Here is a 20,088-nt window from a genome sequence, read left to right as displayed (position 1 = left end):
AATCTGTTTATTCTCAAGTTTTCATTTGAATTAAAAGCAAAGCTTGGGGCTGAAGATGTAGCCCAGGGGGCTTTGCGTGTAGGCCTTTCCTAGTACCAGATTCTGTGGGGCAGAGAGAGGAAGGCCGGGGGTGGGGGCAGGGGGCCAGAGAAGGGTGCCACTCCTTATTCGTGCCTGTTCTACACTGATTTCCTTACACAGTGGGAGTGTCTTCTTTTTTAAATGCACTCTTTACATCTTTTGTACAGTGGGATTTATGTCTGGCTTATGTACTGGTTTCTTCTTGTTTTCATTATGCTTTGGTAAAGTTTTAACATTAAGGGAAGCACGTTTCTATTTTTAAATTACTGCCCAGAGTGGTTTCTGGATGCCAGTTTCATGGGTTAAGCATTGGTGGTCACTGATTTACTAGTGTGTTTTTTTTCTTTCTTTTTGCTGCCTGTTTTAATTTTTATAGTTAAACTGGCTTGAATCTCAACTTCTCAAGCTTCAAGAGTTTTGGTTTTAAAAGTCAAGATTTTTCTTCAAATTTCTGAATCTTAAGCTGACATTTTAACTTTTAAAATTAAATACTATAGTTGTCTTACAGAACTGAATATTCTTAATGTAAGTATAAGCATTACAATTTTAAACAATAGAGATTTTTAGCAATGTTGTGGAGGTTAAAATTGTGTTTCGTTGACATACATGTCTTAAAACGTGTCCCTTAAAACGAACATAAAAATGTATATGGGGGCTTCTGGTACAATTTAGTGCTTGAACATGGCCTAATAGCCAGTGACCTTTTCTCTCTCTCAGACATCTACTTTTCATTCTTACAAACTGAGGTGATTGTATTCTGATTATCTGCTTTTGGATTTTTATACTGCTGTTTGCATAGTGTGAAGACCTGTAAAAATGCTATGGAAAAATCAGGTGGGGCTCAGAGTATGTTAATCAGATGAGCCCCATAGATTTCCCAGAATGCTGCTGACAGTGTGTGATGATGGAAGAAGCTAGCTGAGTGGGAATCTGAGGTGCCTGTGATATTATCCATGTGTCTTTGCTGTCGGAGGATTGGCAGGTTGAAGGGACACCCTCACCACCATCAGAGTTGCAGTTAGTGGCAGAATTTCACTTTGGGTGAAAGAAGAGGATTGCAGAGGCCTTGTGTCATCTGCCTGCCTAAAAGCTGCAGGCAGACCCAGTGTGAGAAGGGACAGATAGGACAATGCCCTCGCTGTGTGGGCACATACCCAGCTCCATTCTTCTGTGGGGCAAGTGACGGATGGGTTTTTCCTGTTTATGCTGATAAAGTCTGAGTTTTTTTATGTGTGGTTTTAGATTTGAGAGTAATTTTAATGTATATTTGTTATATATCTATGGCTATAACTGAAATAAAAACTACTTTATGTATTGTATATGCAAATTGTCTAATGGAGATGATTTTTGTAATTCATTATAACCTTGATTTTTAAAAATCGGTAAAATGGCTACTACTGCTATTTGGGGGAGGTGTCTTTAATGTTACGTATATTTTGTGTTTAACTTTTTCCCTGTCTTTTTATCTTTACTTCTTTGTCCTCCACGTGCTGTGGTTAAACCCTTGCACTCTCTTCACCCAAACATGGCGTGTTGGACCTCATCTTTGTATTGATGTTTATTACACAGTACTACAAAACCTGCTCCACACCTGGATGGGTAAGAAAGAGCTCCATTCTTTTTATGTAGGGGAGCTGTTAGGGTGACTAGCTCAGAGACTGACCATGGGTAAACCCTCACCCAGTTATTCTTGCTGATGTCTGGGTTGATATGTCAAGGCCGTGCTCTTCCTGAAGGATCACAGTGAGACACTGAGGTCCTGGGGCTCTGACGTCACTTTTCAGAGTCTCCATCTGTGGCTCTGGGTGAGCTTCTCAGCTACGCAGGCCTGAGGGTAGCTATAAAGGCAGTTTTTCACTTCCAAGTGCAGACTGTTTTCAGACTCCTCACTGTAAAATGTTTAAGAAACATTGTTAGAAGGACCAACAGCTGAGGCCGGCTTGATTGGGGCCCAAATGTTTACTTTTGTGAAGCAAATTTCAAAGTTTTACTTCCTCCTAGTTGCTTCGTACATCAGACACTTTGGTTTTGTTTTCGGGTCTGTGGACATGTCATTTATAACAGTTGTCTCAGATACTATTTGTAGCTTAATTATTAAGCTAGTTCTTTCCTGAATTTATATTGTGACAGGGTACATGTTGTCTTTGGACTGGTTATTTCTGGTTTTGAAGTCATTGAGCAGATAGAAAATCTGAAAACTGATGCTGCAAGCAGACCTTATGCAGATGTGCGAGTTATTGACTGCGGGGTGCTTGCCACAAAATCAACAAAAGATGGTAAGACCTTGCTGGGGGTGAAGGAAGCTAGGATGCAGGTAATGGTGGTGAAGACTGAAAAGACCTCCTCGATTGCAGTGGTGGGAAGAAAGGCCGTGGTGGTGTAAAGATAGCTCTTAATGTCCTTGCCTCACAGCCTTCCTCCAGTCAGTCGGCAGATCTGTGCAGTCTTCCCTCTCACTGCTTCCCCTTGCTGCCAGCCTAAGCTTTGCCACTAGTGTCTCATGCCTTGATGATGCAGCGGCCTTGTGAGTGTTCACCATTGCCCTTTTCTCAGGAGTGGTGCCCACCTGGTCTCCTTACTTGTGTCCGTGGGCCCCTGTGGTTTGCACGTAGCAGTAGCCCGGTGGTCCCTGGTCTTTGCCACTCTTGCGTAGAAGCAAGCTCCCTTCTTAGCCAGAGCCCAGGTCTTCACGGTAGCCCAGCAGGCCCTGGATAATTGAGCTCTCCAATCTTCCTTCCTCCTCTGCCTCTTAGCGTGGTGGCCTTGTGCTACCCAGGGACCTACTGGCAGTCTTCTCTCCCTCTAGAACCCTTGTCACTAGAATCTGCACAACTCCTTCCTCCTTCAGGGCTCTGCTTTGCTCATATTGATTTACTTTTCTATCTTAGCATTTATCATTTGTCATCTTACATAACTATTAATTTTCCTATTATCTGACACATTTAGAATACAGGCTTTCTGCAGTCTTGCAAGCAATAGTTTTATTAACTTGAAAAAATATATTTAAATTTCATTTTTAGTTTGCTTAAGTTTAGTCTGAAGTGCAAGCACTGGACTGTAGTGCTAATATTTTTGTTAATTTTTATTAAAAGTTTTTGAAAAAAAAAGGAAGAAACCAGTACATTCAGAAGACTCAGATTCCTCTTCCAGTTCCTCTTCCTCTTCAGAATCATCTTCAGAAAGTGAAATTGAGTATCAGAGAAATAGGAGAAGGAAACATAAGAGGAGGCCAAAAGCTAAACATTCTAAACGGAGACGAAAGGAAGCGAGCAGTTCAGAGGAGCCAAGGAGTAAACACGTCAGGAGCCCAAAAGTGTAAGTGCAAAACCCTGAGGCCATCTCCCCACCCCACCCCCACCGTACCCTAGGGTAGGAGAAATGTGTGTGACTCTAGAGACTCAGTTTTATTACCTATGGTTGACAAGGCTAGAATTTTTGGACCTTGTCCAGACTGAAATTTGGCACAGAGTAGCATAGACATTTCATATTAAGTATTTGTGTGTTTTTAGGTGAAAATAATCTCTGAAACTTAAAGAGAAAAAGTTAGGATCACTTGACAATTTTCATATCAACATTTTAGTACTCTGGGCTGATTTTTTTGTGTTCTCTGTGAGAAAAATCATAAAACCCTTTGATTGAGACTTGTAAGCTATCAGTAGTTTTGCTGTTATTTTATTGCCAAGTTTTATATGCTTTAATTATCATGGAACAAAAGCAGCACTACACATCTTAATTGCTGTCTTGGTTTGTCCTTTCAAAGTCACTCTGAGAGGAGTGATACCAATGAGAACAGACCAGTGGATTCAAATGCTAAAAGGGAAAAGCCTGTTGTCCGCCCAGAAGAGATTCCTCCAGTGCCTGAGAACCGATTTTTACTGAGGAGAGATATGCCTGTTGTCCCGGTGGAGCCTGAGCCGTGAGTAGGATGATGACACTGTGCCTTTATTTCTCTGGTAGAAACTCCATCGGTTCATTGCCATTTCATATTCATTTATTGTCACGGCCTATGTTCAGAACACTCTGAAAGCACTCTGTAGGAGAGAGATACCAGATACCCCTTAGAATTTACATTTGACTACAGTAGTAGGGAAAGGAGGCTGGGTAAGTTGGCCAGGTAAGAGGTTCTTACTGGAGGTCACAGGCCTTTCATTGAAGCGTTGAGCTTTTGGTTATCAGAATAGTAGACTACTTGAACTTTTGGAATCCAGTTGGGGCATGAAACCTATGTTTTAGTTTTAATAGTGCGAAATTAATTGCATGGTGATTAGAGATACGTAGTGTCATAAATGTTACTAGCGTTAACTTGCTCAGTGAAACTTCTGCTTTGTAAAAGCTAGTGTGTGGCTTTAGATTTGGTCTCAAAAAATACTATTTAGTTGCTCATCGTGGTGCATGTCTGTAATCCCTGTGACCTGAGAGGCTGAGGCGGCAGGATCACAGCTTCAGTGATTCAGTGCCAGCCTGGGTGACTACTTAGCAATATCCTGTCTCAAGATAATTTTTTCGTGTCTTGGAGGGTGATGGTGGTAATGGAGTTGGAATCCTGGGCTTCTGCCCTTTTTAAAAAGTTTTTTGAAACAAGACCTCACTAAGTTGTCCATGCTGGGCTCAAAGTGAAATATGCCCTTGCCTTTCCACAAACGTTTTATCAAGATGCAAAGTATAGTACAAACTGAGTATCATCTTTTTAAGTCTACTAATAAGCAAATTGGAATTCCATTTAACTCTTCTTAGAATTCAGAGTTTGTATTCTCTCCTAAAACACGTTGATGCTGTCCATTTGATAATGCTGCCCTGCACTGTGATTTCATGCACTTCCGTCTCTGAAGATTTACTCTGGTGTAGGTGGGTGATATGAGTAGCACTTGCATGCTGGCAGGTTGTAACTACACCATTGGGATTCTGAGTGCCCCAAAGCAGTGTAAAGCAGGGGATCACCACATGCAGACAGCTCAAAAAATGCGTGAGCAGATAAGGTGGCCGAATGTCTATAAAACTTGATTTATGGAAGTTGAAACTTGAATTTCAAGTAATCTTCATGTCACAAAATATTTTGAAACTGTTTTTAAAGAGTAGGAGCATACATTTTGCATTTTAACACTGCCTGGTACTTGCTAATTTTTCATATTCATCCCAACTTCTTTTCTAGGAAGATTCCAGATGTTGCACCCACTGTAAGTGATCAGAAACCATCTGTGTCAAAGTCTGGACGGAAGATTAAAGGAAGGGGTACCATTGTATGTGTCCTAAGACTTTGCCCTTTGTGAATTACTTACTTAAACTGGCTTTTTTTAAACCTATTAGTAAAATCCTAGCTTTGATTTTAGGTAAAATAGAAAATCTTTGTGAGAAATCAGTTGTATTTTTCAGTAATGGGAAGGTACTGCTATTGGGTTACAGTTCATAGTTTTGTTTGGATGGGTTTAATTAAGTATGAAATGAATGTACTATAAAATACTGAAGATGTTGAGAAATTACAATACAATGAATAATCAAGTCTAGTGAATGTAGCTGTTAGGACTTTGAAGAGGAAAATTTTGTAGGGGATCGATGACAGGTGAATAGCAGCCTTTTCCATCTTTCTGACTGCCTTATGTTTGAAATAACTTTGTGCCATTCTCTTGGTACTTAACTCATTACCTCTGAGTCTTTTGCCTGACTTTGACCCTGTAGCAGCCTGTAATTGAGAGGGGTTTTTATTGGTGGGGGGTGCCAGGGTTTGAACTCTGGTCCTTGTGCTTGCAAGGCAGGCAGCGGAACCACTGAGCTAAATCCCCGGCCCTGCAAGGCATTTTAAAAGTAGCTCTTTCCTTTGTGTGTACAGCGCTATCACACACCTCCAAGATCGAGATCCTGTTCGGAGTCTGAGAACAATGACAGCAGTGAAACTCCTCCTCACTGGAAGGAGGAGATGCAGAGGCTGAGAGCGTACCGACCGCCAAGTGGAGAGAAGTGGAGTAAAGGAGACAAGTGAGAGCTGGGAGGGAGGCACTGAGCAGGCTTTGTGATATCCTGAGTAGTGCTGAGGGAATGTAGCCTAAGCCTACACTTCCCCTTAAAGGTTGACATTCGGAATTAGGTTGTGGCCAAAGGTAATACATTTAGGGATACTTGGCAAAAGTGGTAGTACTGTTAAGTAGGTAAGGCGAATGGCTTTGGGGGCTTTCACAGTGGTTTCCCATCTACTGAATGTTTTGAAGAACTGGCACTCAATTTTAGAAGTAATCAAGATTTTAAGGTCACATACTACAGCCGATTCTTTCCTAGCCTAGGAGTCTTAGTCACCGACAAATTAATTGGCAGGTAGGAAACCTATCCTGGTTATGTGCGTGCAGACCATTGCGTCTTCAGAAGCGTACCTGTCTCTTACCCTCAGTGATGCCCCACAGTGAGTATCTGTTTTAGAAATGGAGTTGGCCTCAGGATAGCCAGTGGAAAATGCACTGTGGGAGCCCTGTGTATTCTTCATGGCAGAATTATCGTTTTCTCTTTAGGTGTCTCTCAGAGTGGCTGGATGTGCGGAGAGAGAAGAAAGACGTGTCTGCTGGGTGGAAGTAGCTGGTACATAGTGGTGCTGAGGAGTCTTGATTTGAGCCTGTGGCATTGCCACTAAGATTGGAAACCATAGTTTTCATGTCATTTTTTCCTCAGTGGAGGAGGACGAGGATGGGAGGGGAAACAATTCATGCTGGCTTCTTTGGAGCAAGAGGCAAGGGCTGAGTGTGTGGCTCAGGTAGAATGCTTGCTTAGTATTTGTGACACTGTGTTTGATCCCCAGCACCACAGAAGATAAAATTTAAGCTAGGAACACAACAGAATTGTTGGGGAACCTGCTTTGACTCTCCCTTAAAAATTGCTTCTAGAGGAAAAGAGCTGTGAGCAGATCCCAGCCAGGAACTCAGCATATCAGCAGTGTCTTGTGATGTGTTTATTTGGTTTTCATATTTCTTTCTTCACTTAAAAAACAAAAAGCCCTTTGTTAGTGAATCTGCCATGAGTTGTTATTTGTCTCTGAAAGTATAAGGTCAAGACCAGGTCCATAACTCTTTGATTCGTGATTCTTAGTTGTACGTCGAGTTGATTTTGTTTTTGACAGGAACTGTGTTTCAAGTATTGAAAACATGTTTCCCAGTGACTTCATTTGTATTTTGTCCCTGTCTGTAGGTTAAGTGATCCCTCTTCAAGCCGGTGGGATGAGAGAAGCTTGTCACAGAGATCTCGGTCATGGTCCTATAGTGGATATTACTCAGACCTGAGTACAGCAAGACACTCTGATGGTCATCATAAAAAACGCAGAAAGGAAAAAAAAGTTAAGCATAAAAAGAAAGCCAAAAAGCAGAAGCACTACAGAAGACACAGACAGACTAAGAAGCGAAAAGTTGTGCTATCTGACATAGAATCTTCGAAATCTTCCACTCGACAGGTGAGGTCCTCTTGTGATAGAGAAAGGAGGTCTCGCTCTTCCTCCTTATCATCTCATCACTCGTCCAAGAGGGACTGGTCCCAATCTGACAGGGGCGGCCAGAGCTCTTCGACCCATTCCAGCAGGGACTCCCCCAGATCGAAGTCTCCCTCGAGGTCCTATTCTAGAGGAAGCTGCACATCAAGGCCTGCATCGAGGTCCTCATCACATTCTCAGAGTAGATCCAAGTCCAGATCGAGTTCCAAGTCAGGGCCTCGAAGGACAGCATCAAAATCACCAAGAGCAACAGCTTCTCAGTCGAGTGACAATAAACCAGTTAAAACAGAATCTTTAAGAGCAACAGTGCCACAGAATGAAAATGTAGTAGTACAGCCAGCGGTAACAGAAAATATCCCAGTGATACCACTGAGTGACAGTCCCCCCCCTTCACGGTGGAAGCCTGGGCAGAAGCCTTGGAAGCCGTCCTATGAGCGAATTCAGGAAATGAAAGCTAAAACGACTCATCTGCTGCCCATCCAAAGTACTTACAGTTTAGCAAGTGTTAAAGAGACTGGCAGTTCATCATCCTACCATAAAAGAGGAAAAAATTCAGAAAGTGATCGGAGTGCTTATTCAAAATACAGTGATAGAAGTTCCGAAAGTTCGCCGAGGTCAGGGAGCAGATCTTCTAGGAGTAGGAGCAGATCTTATTCTAGGTCCTACACGAGATCCCGTAGTCCGGCTAGTTCACGTTCCAGGTCCCGGCCTCTATCCTCCAGGTCTCACTCACGAGGTAAGTACAGTGATCACTCACGGTGCAGTAGGTCGTCTTCGTACACTTCCGCGGGCAGTGACGGGGAGAGACGGGCCAGGAGGAAATTCAGATCCAGTGGGGAGAAAAGTAACGCTTCCAATAAAAGGCACAGCAGCCGTTCTGAAAAGACACTGCGTGGTCAACATGCCAGAGGTAGAGACCGGTCTTCACGTCGGAGAAGACGGTACAGCGAGAGCAGGTCCTCTGTAGATTCTTCTTCAGACAACGAACAGTCAAGTGTTCAGGTCGTACATTCAGCCCACGAGAGAGAGAAGCAGGGCAGAGTGGAAGTAACGAATAATAAACAGGAAAAAGGCAGTGATGCAGAGAGATCCAAACCTGAACGGGAATGCTTGCGTTCCAAAATGAGAAATTCAAAAGAGAATCTTTCTGATCACTTCAGAAATGGCAACAAGCCCAAAAGGAAGAATTATGCTGGGAGTAAATGGGACTCTGAGTCAAATTCAGAACGAGATGTAATTAAAACCAATCCAAAGGGTTCTGGGAGGTCTTCTGACAAGGAGGAAGGGGAGGCCACATCAGATTCTGAGTCAGAACTCAGTGCAGTTCACATCAAAGCCAAACCCAAGGCAAAGTCTCCAGCAAATGCGGCGCTGCCCGATAGTGGTGCCCAGAAGTCCAGCAGACAGCGGCCCTCGACTTCTGGTTCTGAAGGGTCCAACTCTAACTCCGAAAACAACAGAGCAAAGCCACGAAAGCACAAACACTCCTCAAAGGAAAATCTGAAAAGGGATCACACCAAGAAAGTGAAGGAGAAAGTGAAAGGGAAAAAAGACAAGCACAAGCCTCCAAAACGAAAGCAAGCATTCCACTGGCAGCCTCCACTAGAATTTGGGGAGGAGGAGGAGGAAGAAGAGGAGATTGACGAAAAGCAAATCACTCAAGAGTCAAAAGAAAAAAAAGAACTTCCTGAAAACAGTGAAACGCTAAAAAATGATACTCCTCACACTGAGAAATCTTGCGACAAGGCCAGGCTTTCACAACAACACAGCACAGTGACTGTGTCGTCAGCCCTGGATCAGCTTGCCGAAAGTGACAGTAAGCCCAATATTTGTCCCACAGCTTTAGTTCCCGAGGAAGAGGGGGCCAGTTTGCCCCGAAACACTCAGCATGTTGAAGAAGGTGCCCCAAGCGGAGCAGAGGATGTGTTTCAGGCAGATGATAACATGGAAATCTGCACCCCCGAGAGAAGCTCCCCAGTCAAGGGAGAAGGGACTTCCCCCCTGGCCGTTTCACGGCTCAGCACCCCACAGATGAGCACTGTTCTCAAACAGGATCTGCACACGGAGCCTCCTGACACAGGCAGACTGAGACAGGAAGGCAGCACATCTGAAAACAAAACAGGGGCAGAAGGGGTAAAACAGGACAGCAACTCAGCCAGCGCGGCCAGCCCTGGTAAAAGTGTTGGGAAGAGGGAGGCAGCCGAGAAGAGCCAGGGCAGTCTCTTGGATAACAAGTGGAAACCCCTGCAGGGTGTGGGGAACCTGTGGGCCCCTCCTGCTTCCACATCCAATGCTGCAGAGGCCAAGGTCCTAACTGTTGCACCTGAGATGAAGCCACAAGGCTTAAGGATAGAAATCAAAAGCAAAAACAAAGTTCGGCCTGGGTCACTCTTTGATGAAGTAAGGAAGACAGCACGACTGAACCGCAGACCAAGAAATCAGGAAAGTTCAAGTGACGAGCAGACACCTAGTCGGGATGACGACACTCAGTCCAGGAGTCCAAGTAGATCCCGCAGTAAATCTGACACCAAATCCCGACACAGAGCTAGGTCCATCTCCTACAGTCGCTCCAGAAGTCGATCGAGAACTTCCACGTCATCTTATCGGTAAGCACTGTTCTCTTTCCTTTGGTTTCCCCAAGGAGCATCTGTTCCTCTTCAGCTTGGAAGAGTGCCAGAGTTAGGGACAAGACTTTGTCTCTAGATACCTAACATGGGACTGAGGGCACAGGCGGTGGGGAAATTTCAGGAGAAGAAATTTGGACTTAAGTGAAAGAGAAATGAGTTGCCTAGGTGTTGGTGAGTTGTCTGTCTCTAAAGGTATAAGGCTGCTTTTTGTGCCCTGCCTGAGGCCTCTGGCAGGAATCCTGAGTTAGCAGACTCTGCAGCGATCATAAACTTGTATTGCACACGTCCAGAAGGTAAGTGTCAGAGAGGTGGTTACCTGACCAGGATGTGTGCTGAAGACCTTTATCTGGAGGGAGGGTAAAAGTCATCTTCAGACTTTCCTGTTGTTCAAGTTGCAAAAGTTCATGTAACTTTTGTAATGATGCAAGGGTGTAGACTGGATAGTATAGAGAATAAGAGCAAGGTAGTAAAAAAAAAGGCCATAGCGATAGTTCATCAGTAGCTGTGTTGCCTTCTCTTTTTCCTTATGAAACACTTTGTGGTTTACCTCTGTCTTCATTACTCACATCTCCTATTTTATTGGGCTTGCTTTTCACTGTTTGAATTTAAAATACAGACTCCTTGACCATCATTCCCTTTCTTTCCTCCTTTTCCCATCTGTCTTCTGCACTTCTCCAGACTTGAGTTAGAAAGGAACTGCCCCTGGCCATCCCCAGCAGCTGCATGCTTGCTGGCCTCACTGAACTGATGGAGGTTTTCAGGGACTCCTGCAAGGCCACACCCGGGCCTTCTCAGCCCCTTGTCCCAGAAGCCCTTTGCCGCCTCTCCCCACACCAGCAGACACAGAGCTGGCCACCTGGCCCTTTGTCCCAGGCCATTGTTTGTGTGTCACAGGTACCCACTGAGCTCCTCCAGCTTCCTGGCTGCTCACTGTTGCTCACCCCTCACCTGCTTCCTGCCCTGCCTCTGGAGCAGGTGACATTTCAGTCTTTAAGAGGAGCGGTGGGACAGGTAGTTGCTCTAGGATGTTGCCATGCAGCCCAAGGACAGCAGACTGAGATGGCCATGCCTGGGCACTGCCCTCCCTGCTTTGGCCTGACTCCCTCACAGTGTCCTTCTCTTCCTTGGTCACTGTCACAGGATCTGGCTCTGCTGTTGGCTGGGAAACACCTAGGGTCTCATCAGAACAAACTGTTTGTAGTCCTGCAGGAACACTGAGCAGGTCACGTCACCCCTGCATGAGAGGTTCGCACTCAGAGGTGCCCTGCCACTCTTGAGTGACTGAGTAAAGTAGGGCCTAAGTGTTGCATTGATTAAACATTAAATAGTTGCCAACGATAAATAAATGATAAAAAGTACAAAATTAACATGATGGGTCTTTTTGAACCTAGCTTAAAAAGTAGAGCTCTGGTGTACCAGTGCCACCCTACTTGCTTTTTGCCCTCCTAGAATTAACCGCTATTGGAAGCTTGTGTTATAATTTTGCTGTTTTCCCCCCTAGAAACGTTTCTCTCTGTATGCATTTCTGAGATCTTTTATAAAAGAAAGCCTTTACACATGAAGATGCTGTCCCTCACCTTTCTCGCTCAGGATGGTGTCTGGACCTGGGCTTCACTCACGGGCTTGGATCCTTCCCTCTGTCTGGGTTGGAGCTGCGGCTGTATGGTCATTGGCAGCTTTTCCTTGCTCTGTACTATTAACTTGGAAGCACGCTTGTTTCTGGATTGCCTCCAGAGTGGCTGCATCCCCTTCCCGCCTGACCTGTAATTCATGTTGCCATTGTGGCGAGGTGACTGATGTGCTGGTGTTTTCACTGGTGTCTCATAGATCCAGAAGCTATTCCAGAAGTCGGAGCCGAGGATGGCAGAGCCGAGGCCGCAGCCACAGCCGCTCCTACCGAAGCTACGATAGTCACAGGTGGGCTTGCAGGGCGCAGAACGCTCCTGGCTGCTCCTCGGTGGGATCTTCTCAGGGTAGGGCAGAGAGGCCTGCCGTGCCCTCTCCATCCCGAGCACGTCTTGCCAGGGCTCGTAGTCATGGTCACCCTGGCCAGGTTGGAGAGCAGCACAGGACCACAGGGGACCAGGTGGGAGGGGTGTGCGCCACAGTTCTGCTCCCCGCTACTTCCGTTCCCTGAGGCTGTGGCCTCAGTGTACTCACTGTGGGTCAGGGCTCCACAGTGACGCTCATGCATGCCTTTCTTCTTCTCCATGGAAGGGGTTTTAGGGTATCGATAGGGAAGTTGGCTTCCGTGGTATCATTGGGTTTTTCACCATGGTGGTCAAGAACTAGTCTAGAATTTGATGAGCCTGGCCACCTGTCCCCAAGATGATTCTTTCCTGTGGTCCCCAGGACATCCAGCAGGAGCAGGTCCAGGAGCAGCTCGTATGACCCCCACAGCCGGTCCAGGTAGGACAGGGTGGGAGTCTAGACCGGAGCTGAGTACGAGGCCACTCGCATGGCAGGGGTGGGGGTGGCGGTGTGCTGTCCTGTTGTTGACACGGGCTCGAGCCCAGCACCTTGCACGTGCTGGGCCTGCACCCTGCCACTGGCCCTCACCTGTGGTGTTTTTTTATTTGATAACTTATTACCTGTATATGTCTCAAATCAGACCCTATCCAAATGAGGTCTTTTGGAGTTTTTATCTTTTGGCCTATTTCACTCTGATGGGAAAAATTTCAGCGGCAAATTGTGCCGGGAAGTGTTTGTTAAATGTAATTGCCTGAAAAGATCCATCAGAGTTCGTGAAACTCGGTGTTCATTTTGTTTTTCTTTTTTTTCCAATGCAGAAAAAAAATAAACATTTTTCTTTTTAATATAGTAAATGATGAGGGGCAGTTGCTAAATGTTTGCAGTACTTGTTGTGTATGTGGGTCCTCATGCTGTCATTAAATAAGTGCCCATGAAGTGGGGATTGGAGTTTTTGCATGGGAAAATTGTGTATTGTTGCTGTTAAAGCAGGTCCTACACTTATGACAGCTACGATAGCAGGAGTCGGAGCCGGAGCCGGGGCCGCAGGAGTGACAGTTATCACCGAGGCAGAAGCTACAACAGGTGGTCCAGGTGGGTCCTTCTGTTGTTTTTGTTTCATGGTGGATGCTGGGTTTCTGTGATGGGGCCTTGCTATAGAGCCCAGGCTGTCCTTAAACTCGTGATCTTCCTGCCTCAGCCTCCCGTGTGCTGGGCTTACAGATGGCGCCATCAAGCCAGGCTAAGGACCTTCTTCTGGGAGCCCCAGAGTTACTGTGGGTTCTCAGTCCCACAGGCACTGACTGCTAGTGTGGAGAAAGTGTAGCCCTCCGAGTATAGAAGTCCCCTCTTCCCACATTTATGACGCCTGGCACTTCTGGAAGCAGCCTTGGTACTAGGAGTCCCCAGGGGATACTTGCTGGGTCTTGTCCGTGTCTCATCTCAGAGGAGTTGGAAGTGTTCGCGGATTGCTGAACATGCAGTCCTTGAGGAAGGATGAAAGAAGGCCACTGCATTCCAGCCACTTCCTAAAGTCAGGCTTTCCATTTTCTTATTTCCATAGAAAAAGAAAGTAAGAAAATAGGTAATAAAATAAGAAAAGAACATAGGAAAAAAAGGTAATAGAAGAGAGTCTTGGCAAGATTAAGGTTCTCTCCTGTCAGTTTAGTAAAATCATTGTTATGTGTTCTGTACATTGTGCTTTATATAGCATTTTGATGATCGCGAGTCTCTGATAACTCCTGAGTTACCCTTTCTGGTGGGTCCGGCCTCCTGCCCCATCCATGTGATGCAGTGTCGATGTCACCTGAGTACTCTGGTGCACACGGGCAAGTCCAGGTCCAGGTTCTCAGCACTGCCTGCAGGGCCGCTTCTCTTACCCCTCCATCTCTGATTCTGACCCTTTCCTTCTGCCTAGAGACACAGGTGCCCTCTCCACCATCTCCTCTGCTTCCTGAAAGGACACTCAGGTCGCCACTGCAGCCCACTGTTCCAGAAGCCTCCCTCCCAAGTGCAGGGAGGCAAGCTGCCCCTGTGCCCCTGCAGTGCTCACTGTCCCTAACTGCTTTCTTGCCGGCTGTTCTGTATTATCTATGGCCCTTAGGGAGCCATACGGGCCGCTGCCGATACTGTGATTGGCTCTTGTTGGATTTTTTCTAAGCTCTCTGACTAGGGACCATAAGTAGGTCCTCTCGGCTCAGTGTCAGTGTGCAGACCACTTCCACCTTTGCGGGGCTCCCATTTGGCCTCCCTGCCTTTAATAAAACTACAGCGCATCTCCCTCTCCCTTCCTCTGGTGATCTCATCGAATGCTGGTCCTGTCTTGGGCACCACAGAACGTTATTCTGCTCACATGTGTAAATGGATTTCAAGTAAATTTCCCAAGGTGTGAGGTTTCCTAGCCTTGATACTGCCACCAGCTGTCTTAAACATCCGTGAGAAGTGAGAGGCATTGCCACAGTCAGAGCCCAGTGTCCACTTCCTGTGCCAGGCTGTCCTGTCAGTAGTGTTTGGGAGCCACTCAGATCACGAGATCAGGACCTCATGGAGGGATTCAGAAGGTGGACAGTCAAGATGTTTCCATACATTCTGTTTTTTTTATTTTGTTTTGTTTTGTTTTTTGGTACCGGGGATCAAACTCCTGTCCTTGAGCTTGAGAGGCAGATGGAAAAACCACTGAGCAATCCCCGGCCCTTGTTCTGTTTTGTTAACAGGAGTTGTAGATCTTATGGTTCTGACAGTGAAAGTGACCGAAGTTACTCTCATCACCGGAGCCCCAGTGAAAGCAGCAGATACACCTGAAAACCACCTTTTTGATACAAATTATGTCTTGTTTGTAAATATCTGGTAACTTAAAAGTTTCAGAAACATCATGACAGTCTGTTCTTCTATTTCGATATTAGAGGTGAATTTCAAAGGAAGACATTTCTTAATTGTCACTCCTTATGTACATGTGAAGACGAGTTTGCAGATGTCTCTTAGAAATATTTTTATGCCACATTTTACAGTAGCCAACTATGGAATTTTCATTTTCTTGAATCAAGAAATGGTGAAATTTATGTAAGTATAATTTGCGGTATTACTTTAGATAGACTGTTTCTCCCCATCTCACTATTCCTTAGAATACAGGTTCTTACTGCCCGTTTTTCAGGTCTTAGCATACATGCTGCCAAGCAGAGAGCTGTGGGGGAACCGCTAAAAGCGGCAGGCGTTTGTCTCCCAGACCGGGTCTGGGCAGAACTGACCACCCAGACCTCACGCTGGCGGCAGCAGGAGCGTAAGGCAAGAGGGGCTGTCAGTGTCTAACTCACCTTCTTTCTCCGCCTCCCTGGGGCTTGGGAAAGTGGGCGTCATGCTGCCTATGGACCGCATTGCTTCAGGCTGGTGGCCTACTTAGGAAGGAAAAGGCCTTAACTATAAATTCCTGAACTGCCTCTAAGGAGTGCAAAGTGTGTGATATGGAAGTTTAGGTTGTAGAAAGCATCCTATTCCAGTTTATGCTTTGGTGCTTTCTTGGTACCTTTTGGTGCCTCTTTAAGCATAAGAGAAGGGTTTAAAAAAAAAAATTCACCGGCACCGAAAATTGTTTCTTCCAAGCTGTCCTCACTTTGAATATTGGAGGGGCTTCTCTCAAGCACATACATGGATTGGGGTCCCCTGGAGCAGGTAAGATTGATACTAAGGGGTGCATGCCCACCCTGGTCTAGTCTTCTGCACCTGTGCTTTTGGAGGAACGGATTGAAGAACATGTGAACAGCAACAGCAGAGTTTTGACCGCCACCCTCCTGGAGACATTCTTCGGGCTTTATGTTTAGATCCCCAAGGAAGGGGGTATGCCATAACAGAGGCCGGACTGTCCCAACCAGCTTGTTCTCCTGTTTCTGCTGAGTCCCTGCCAGCTGAGTGAAGCCACCTGTGAACCAGGAAACCCAGGGCAGAGACATGAGGAGTCCATCCAGGGGCCACAGGGACCCTGGTTCATGGCTTTGCGTGGTTCTTCCAAAAATGACTCGACCTGTAAAAACTGGTGTGTTTTTTTAAAATCTTATGTTTGCAGTTTTTCCCCAAGTGTACTTAATCACCTTGGTGCCAATTTAGTCCAGTTATGCTGGGGAAGTCCTTCAGGTGCCCAGTGTTGAAGTCTGTGCTCTCCTGCCCCAAGCCTTTGCTTGGCATGTCTGGGAAGTAGCAGAGACCCCCCAGCTGGGGGATGACAGGAGATGTGTCAGAGCTGCTGTCCAGGGGCAGCAGTGGAGCTCTGAAGTAGAGCGAGGTCCTGGGCTCGGTCCCTGCAGGAGGCACTATGTGAACAAGGCTGGTGGGCAGCTGTTTACCTTGGTAGCAGATAGCAGTTCCTGAGAAAACAGAACTGAGTCAGATGTCGGAACTGACTTGAGAATGAACATAAAACAACGTGTGGTTCATATTAAGGCTTTTCAAAAGTTGCCTGCAAAGGAGGATACTGTTTTAATATAGCAGCTGGAGAGGAAAAATGCATTCCAAGCCTGAACACAAACTGCCAGATCTGTTAGATGAAGGAAGTGACTCCTGGCAGTGTGTTAGCTCTTTGTTGCCTGGTGTGACAAATGAGCCACGTCTTGCAGCTTAAGGAGCACACTTGTGTTCTGTGCCGGCCCCAGGGCTGCGTGGTCTGGCTGGGTTCTCTGCTCAGGCTCTCCAAGGCTGAAGGCGGGGCTCAGTGGCCTCGCCCTCAAGGAAGGCTCAGGAGGCTCTGCTTCCCTTCTACCTGGCTCCTGAGCCCTTGGCTGGCGCACTCCGCATCTCTGCCTCCCTTGGATCTTAAGGGTCCGTGTGATTACATCAGCAGTTGTGAGGACGGTTGTCACAGGCAATGGCGGGGGGGCTCTGGAATCCTATGTACCTGGGCAGCGCCTCTGCCCATCACAGCTGTGGGCGGGTAGGATTTTATCCCAAAAGGGAGGCCCCTGAAGCCTCTGCTTTTCCTCAGAAAAGGCTGGCCCTGCTGCAGTGTTGGACTTGTGTGTTTACTAAGTGAATTACAGAAGTAGCTTTTCTTCCTACAGAGGACTGGTCTTATTTTGAAGTTAATGTTTAATAAAATTGAATTATGTTGTATAATGTGCTTAATAGAAAATGCATTACTGGACTGGTTTTGTAACGTTCTATTTACTGCAAATTAAATAGCTGGTATTGTTCAAAAAATGTAGCAAATACTTTTGTATATACTATCAGTGTAATTTGTATACACTTGAGCTGTATTTCCCTAAACGTGATGGGGGCCTTGTAGAAACTCAAATGTATACTTGGTCTAAGTCTGCGGTTGTGCGTGTCTCGTCTGTCTTCACTCAACCAGACCTCAGCGAGTCTTTCTGAAGTGGGAAAGCAGAACACACCCAAGTCTGCCTGCCTGACCAAGGCCTTCTCTCTGGCTCCTGCTTTCTCCTTTAGCTGCGGGTCTTGGGCCGGGGTGGCACCAGAGATGCCGGGTGGTGCTGCTCTGCCGCACTTGAAGTGTTTGTGCTGTGCCGTCAGGCTTCTGTCCCCCGCGTCCAGGTCTCTCTGTGGAAGGAGTGTGTCCCCTTACCTGGGGACGTGCCTGCCTGCTCAGCTTCCACTGCCCTCCCGAGCACCACTTGCCGTGCAGAGTGGCATGTGTCACCTCCGGAGATGGTGCACGGTGGCATTCACATGCAGAGGGGATCTGCCCTGCCCGGAGCACAGAGGAAAACGTACTTCTCACTTCAGATAGTGAATTTTACAAATTGGGCTGCCAAGTTTGGACAACCATCAAATGTGGAAGTTTGCTTTAAAATTATAGTGGAGGAGCTGGGCCCCCTTGAGAACTTGTTCTTAGCCCCAGGCACACCCTACTAGGTGCAAGGCAGGGAGCCTACTGCAGACTCTGGAAGGGCTGTTGAATCCAGTTTCCTTCCTGGGGTTCGGTCCGGGGTTTAGTAGTGCTCCCTTGCTGTGGCCGTGCCAGGTTTGGAGCCAGGGATCAGCACTTCTGCCTCTTGGAGACCCCAGACGCATCCGGAGCCATGATGATCCGGCTCCATAGCTCAGGCCCTGCAGCCTGCTGGGAGAGCACAGGCCAGGCAGAGTGCTATGACTCAGGATGACCACAGGTGTGACTCCCCTGCGAACTGCACCTCCAGCCCTGTCCTTGACCCTTCCCCTGCCCAGAGCCCTGAGGGTGGGGTGGGGGTTCAGCCAGACCTGAGTGCTAACGCTGAGGACAGAAGCCCTGCTCAGCCCAGCCCAACTCAGCAAAGATAACTACACTGCTGTGGCCAGGCCCCAGGCCTTCAGGGCCTCCAGCAACAGTCTGTCACCAGGTCAGATCTTTAGAGAAATCCAAGAACCCACAGTGATCTGGCTACATCTGGCCTAGGTGGGTTTTGTCTTGAAGAAAACGCAGGACCTCTGTGAACAACTGTTCTGGAGTACGGACCATAAGGACAAGCTTGCTGCCGTCTACCCTGTGCTAACCTCTAGCTCAGCTCATCTGGATCAGGATTTGGGGATGGGAGGATTGCCCTCCTAGAACTAACTGGGAGATAAAAACGCTCAGAACCAAGCGGCCCCCACTTTGCCTCCAGAAGAATGGCATCCTCAGACCGGCAGCATGGCAGAGGGTCCCGGGAGCTGCCAGGGTGGTCTCAATGCCAGGGCTGCTGTGTTCAGGCTGCAAGAGAAACCAGGCAATCTGCTGTTTATGAGGCCGGGCGTTGTATTTCACTGCCACCCTACCAGGCTCTGCAAGAGTCCTTGTTTGTTGGTCCTACCTGCTCTGCACCTCCTACCCCAGGGCGGCTGAGCCCTGCACTGCAGTCTCCACACCCCACCACAGTGCAGCCGGGCTGCTGCTTCCCCTTTGCGCAAGCATGGGAGGAGTCTCCTCCCTGTGGGGAGGGCAGCTGTGAGAACTTCCAGCCCCAGGTGTCAGAAGGACCCCTGCACCGTGCCCTTGCCAGGTGTACGAGTGATAGCTCAGTCCCACCTCAGCCCTCTAGGAGAGGCTCAGATGTCCTCCACAGCTGTTCTGCCTGCCTCCACAGGTCACCACACTGCAGGAAACCTCCAATTCACCTGCAGGGTGTGCAAGGTCCCTCTCCGGACTAGGTGGGGTGACCGGGCACCCATAGGCTCCCAGAACTGAGGGCCAGAGAGCCAAAAGAGGGTGTGGCCAGGGCCTTTGAGGACCCTAGGCCCCCCATTCCTCCCTCAATATCCTTTAGCCCCTCTTCCCGTACACGTAGCAAGGCCATTCCCTGGTCATGCTGGCCATACGCTTTGCCACGCTTTGGCTGGAGTGGGCCTAGGACAGCCCACGTGGCCCTCTGCTAGGCCCTTCCACTCCCCAGCTCCTGATGCCAGGCCTCTGTTTGAATTGTGTCACTCTAGGCCTTGGTGTCTGTCCAGCCAGTGGGTCCACAGTCTTGCCATCTCCCAGGTCAGTACAAGGATGCACCTTGAGTCCGGTGACGGGGCACTGGAAGAGACGGAAGGTGGTCCACGCATAGGGGCTGCTCAGGCCGGCCCTGGGGGTGCTGAGCAACAGATCGTGCAGAGCCCATGGCCCAGCTCCCAGGTGCACCCCTCTGTGCCCCGATTTCCACTAGTGTCTGTCCTCACTCCTATCTGGCTGTGCACAGTGCTCTTCCTGCTCTGGGCGCGCCGTTCATGCCACCTCCACCCGTCTGGGATGTCACAGTACAGACTGTGGAGCCCCTCCATGTCCTGCTCAGGACCTGTCTCTGCTCCACCCTTCCCCAAACCCCGACATGCACCCTGCCGCGGACCTGCATGACACAGGGCGCTCCCATAGGAGAGGTAGAGATGTCAGGGTGACTGACGGGACGTGCAGCAATGTGGGTGAGGGTTCACAGGTCCCCGTGTGATGACACAGTCCCCAGGGGCCCACGAGCCCCCCCGCCCGTGGCTTCCAGCCATCCCTTGGGCCTGCCA

General features: G+C 47.7%; 1 protein-coding gene and 1 long non-coding RNA gene across 7 annotated transcripts in view; one reads left to right on the top strand and one right to left on the bottom strand.

Moving 5' to 3' along the window:
* Positions 1-16,529, top strand: part of Nktr (natural killer cell triggering receptor) — a 27,728-nt gene extending 11,199 nt beyond the window's left edge. For 2 of the 5 annotated variants that reach the window (XM_033762644.1, XM_033762648.1), the window contains 10 exons: positions 1,651-1,680; positions 2,212-2,357; positions 3,174-3,396; positions 3,842-3,997; positions 5,231-5,318; positions 5,906-6,051; positions 7,246-10,146; positions 11,995-12,084; positions 12,520-12,576; positions 13,126-14,938. In XM_033762644.1, coding sequence (XP_033618535.1) covers positions 1,651-1,680; positions 2,212-2,357; positions 3,174-3,396; positions 3,842-3,997; positions 5,231-5,318; positions 5,906-6,051; positions 7,246-10,146; positions 11,995-12,084; positions 12,520-12,576; positions 13,126-13,462 — 4,174 coding nt within the window. In that variant the 3' untranslated portion in view covers positions 13,463-14,938. Of the gene's footprint in view, positions 1-1,650; positions 1,681-2,211; positions 2,358-3,173; positions 3,397-3,841; positions 3,998-5,230; positions 5,319-5,905; positions 6,052-7,245; positions 10,147-11,994; positions 12,085-12,519; positions 12,577-13,125 lie in introns of all 5 variants that reach the window. The other 3 variants (XM_033762647.1, XM_033762646.1, XM_033762645.1) reach the window with 3 other exon arrangements.
* Positions 16,009-20,081, bottom strand: LOC104862441. Of its 2 annotated transcripts, XR_780335.2 has the most exons (3): positions 19,374-20,081; positions 19,121-19,275; positions 16,009-18,805 (listed from the first exon to the last, which is right to left on the bottom strand). It is a non-coding gene; the product is annotated as an uncharacterized LOC104862441 (long non-coding RNA). The 2 variants fall into 2 exon arrangements; XR_002025359.1 differs by having other exon boundaries at positions 19,121-20,081.
* Between the last annotated feature and the right edge of the window lie 7 nt (positions 20,082-20,088).

The sequence above is a fragment of the Fukomys damarensis genome, unplaced genomic scaffold, assembly GCF_012274545.1.
Source record: "Fukomys damarensis isolate Sample0158 unplaced genomic scaffold, DMR_v1.0_HiC HiC_scaffold_12, whole genome shotgun sequence".
Classification (NCBI taxonomy): domain Eukaryota; kingdom Metazoa; phylum Chordata; class Mammalia; order Rodentia; family Bathyergidae; genus Fukomys; species Fukomys damarensis.
Note: the sequence above shows the minus strand (reverse complement) of the source record. Positions and strands in the feature narration are given on the sequence as shown.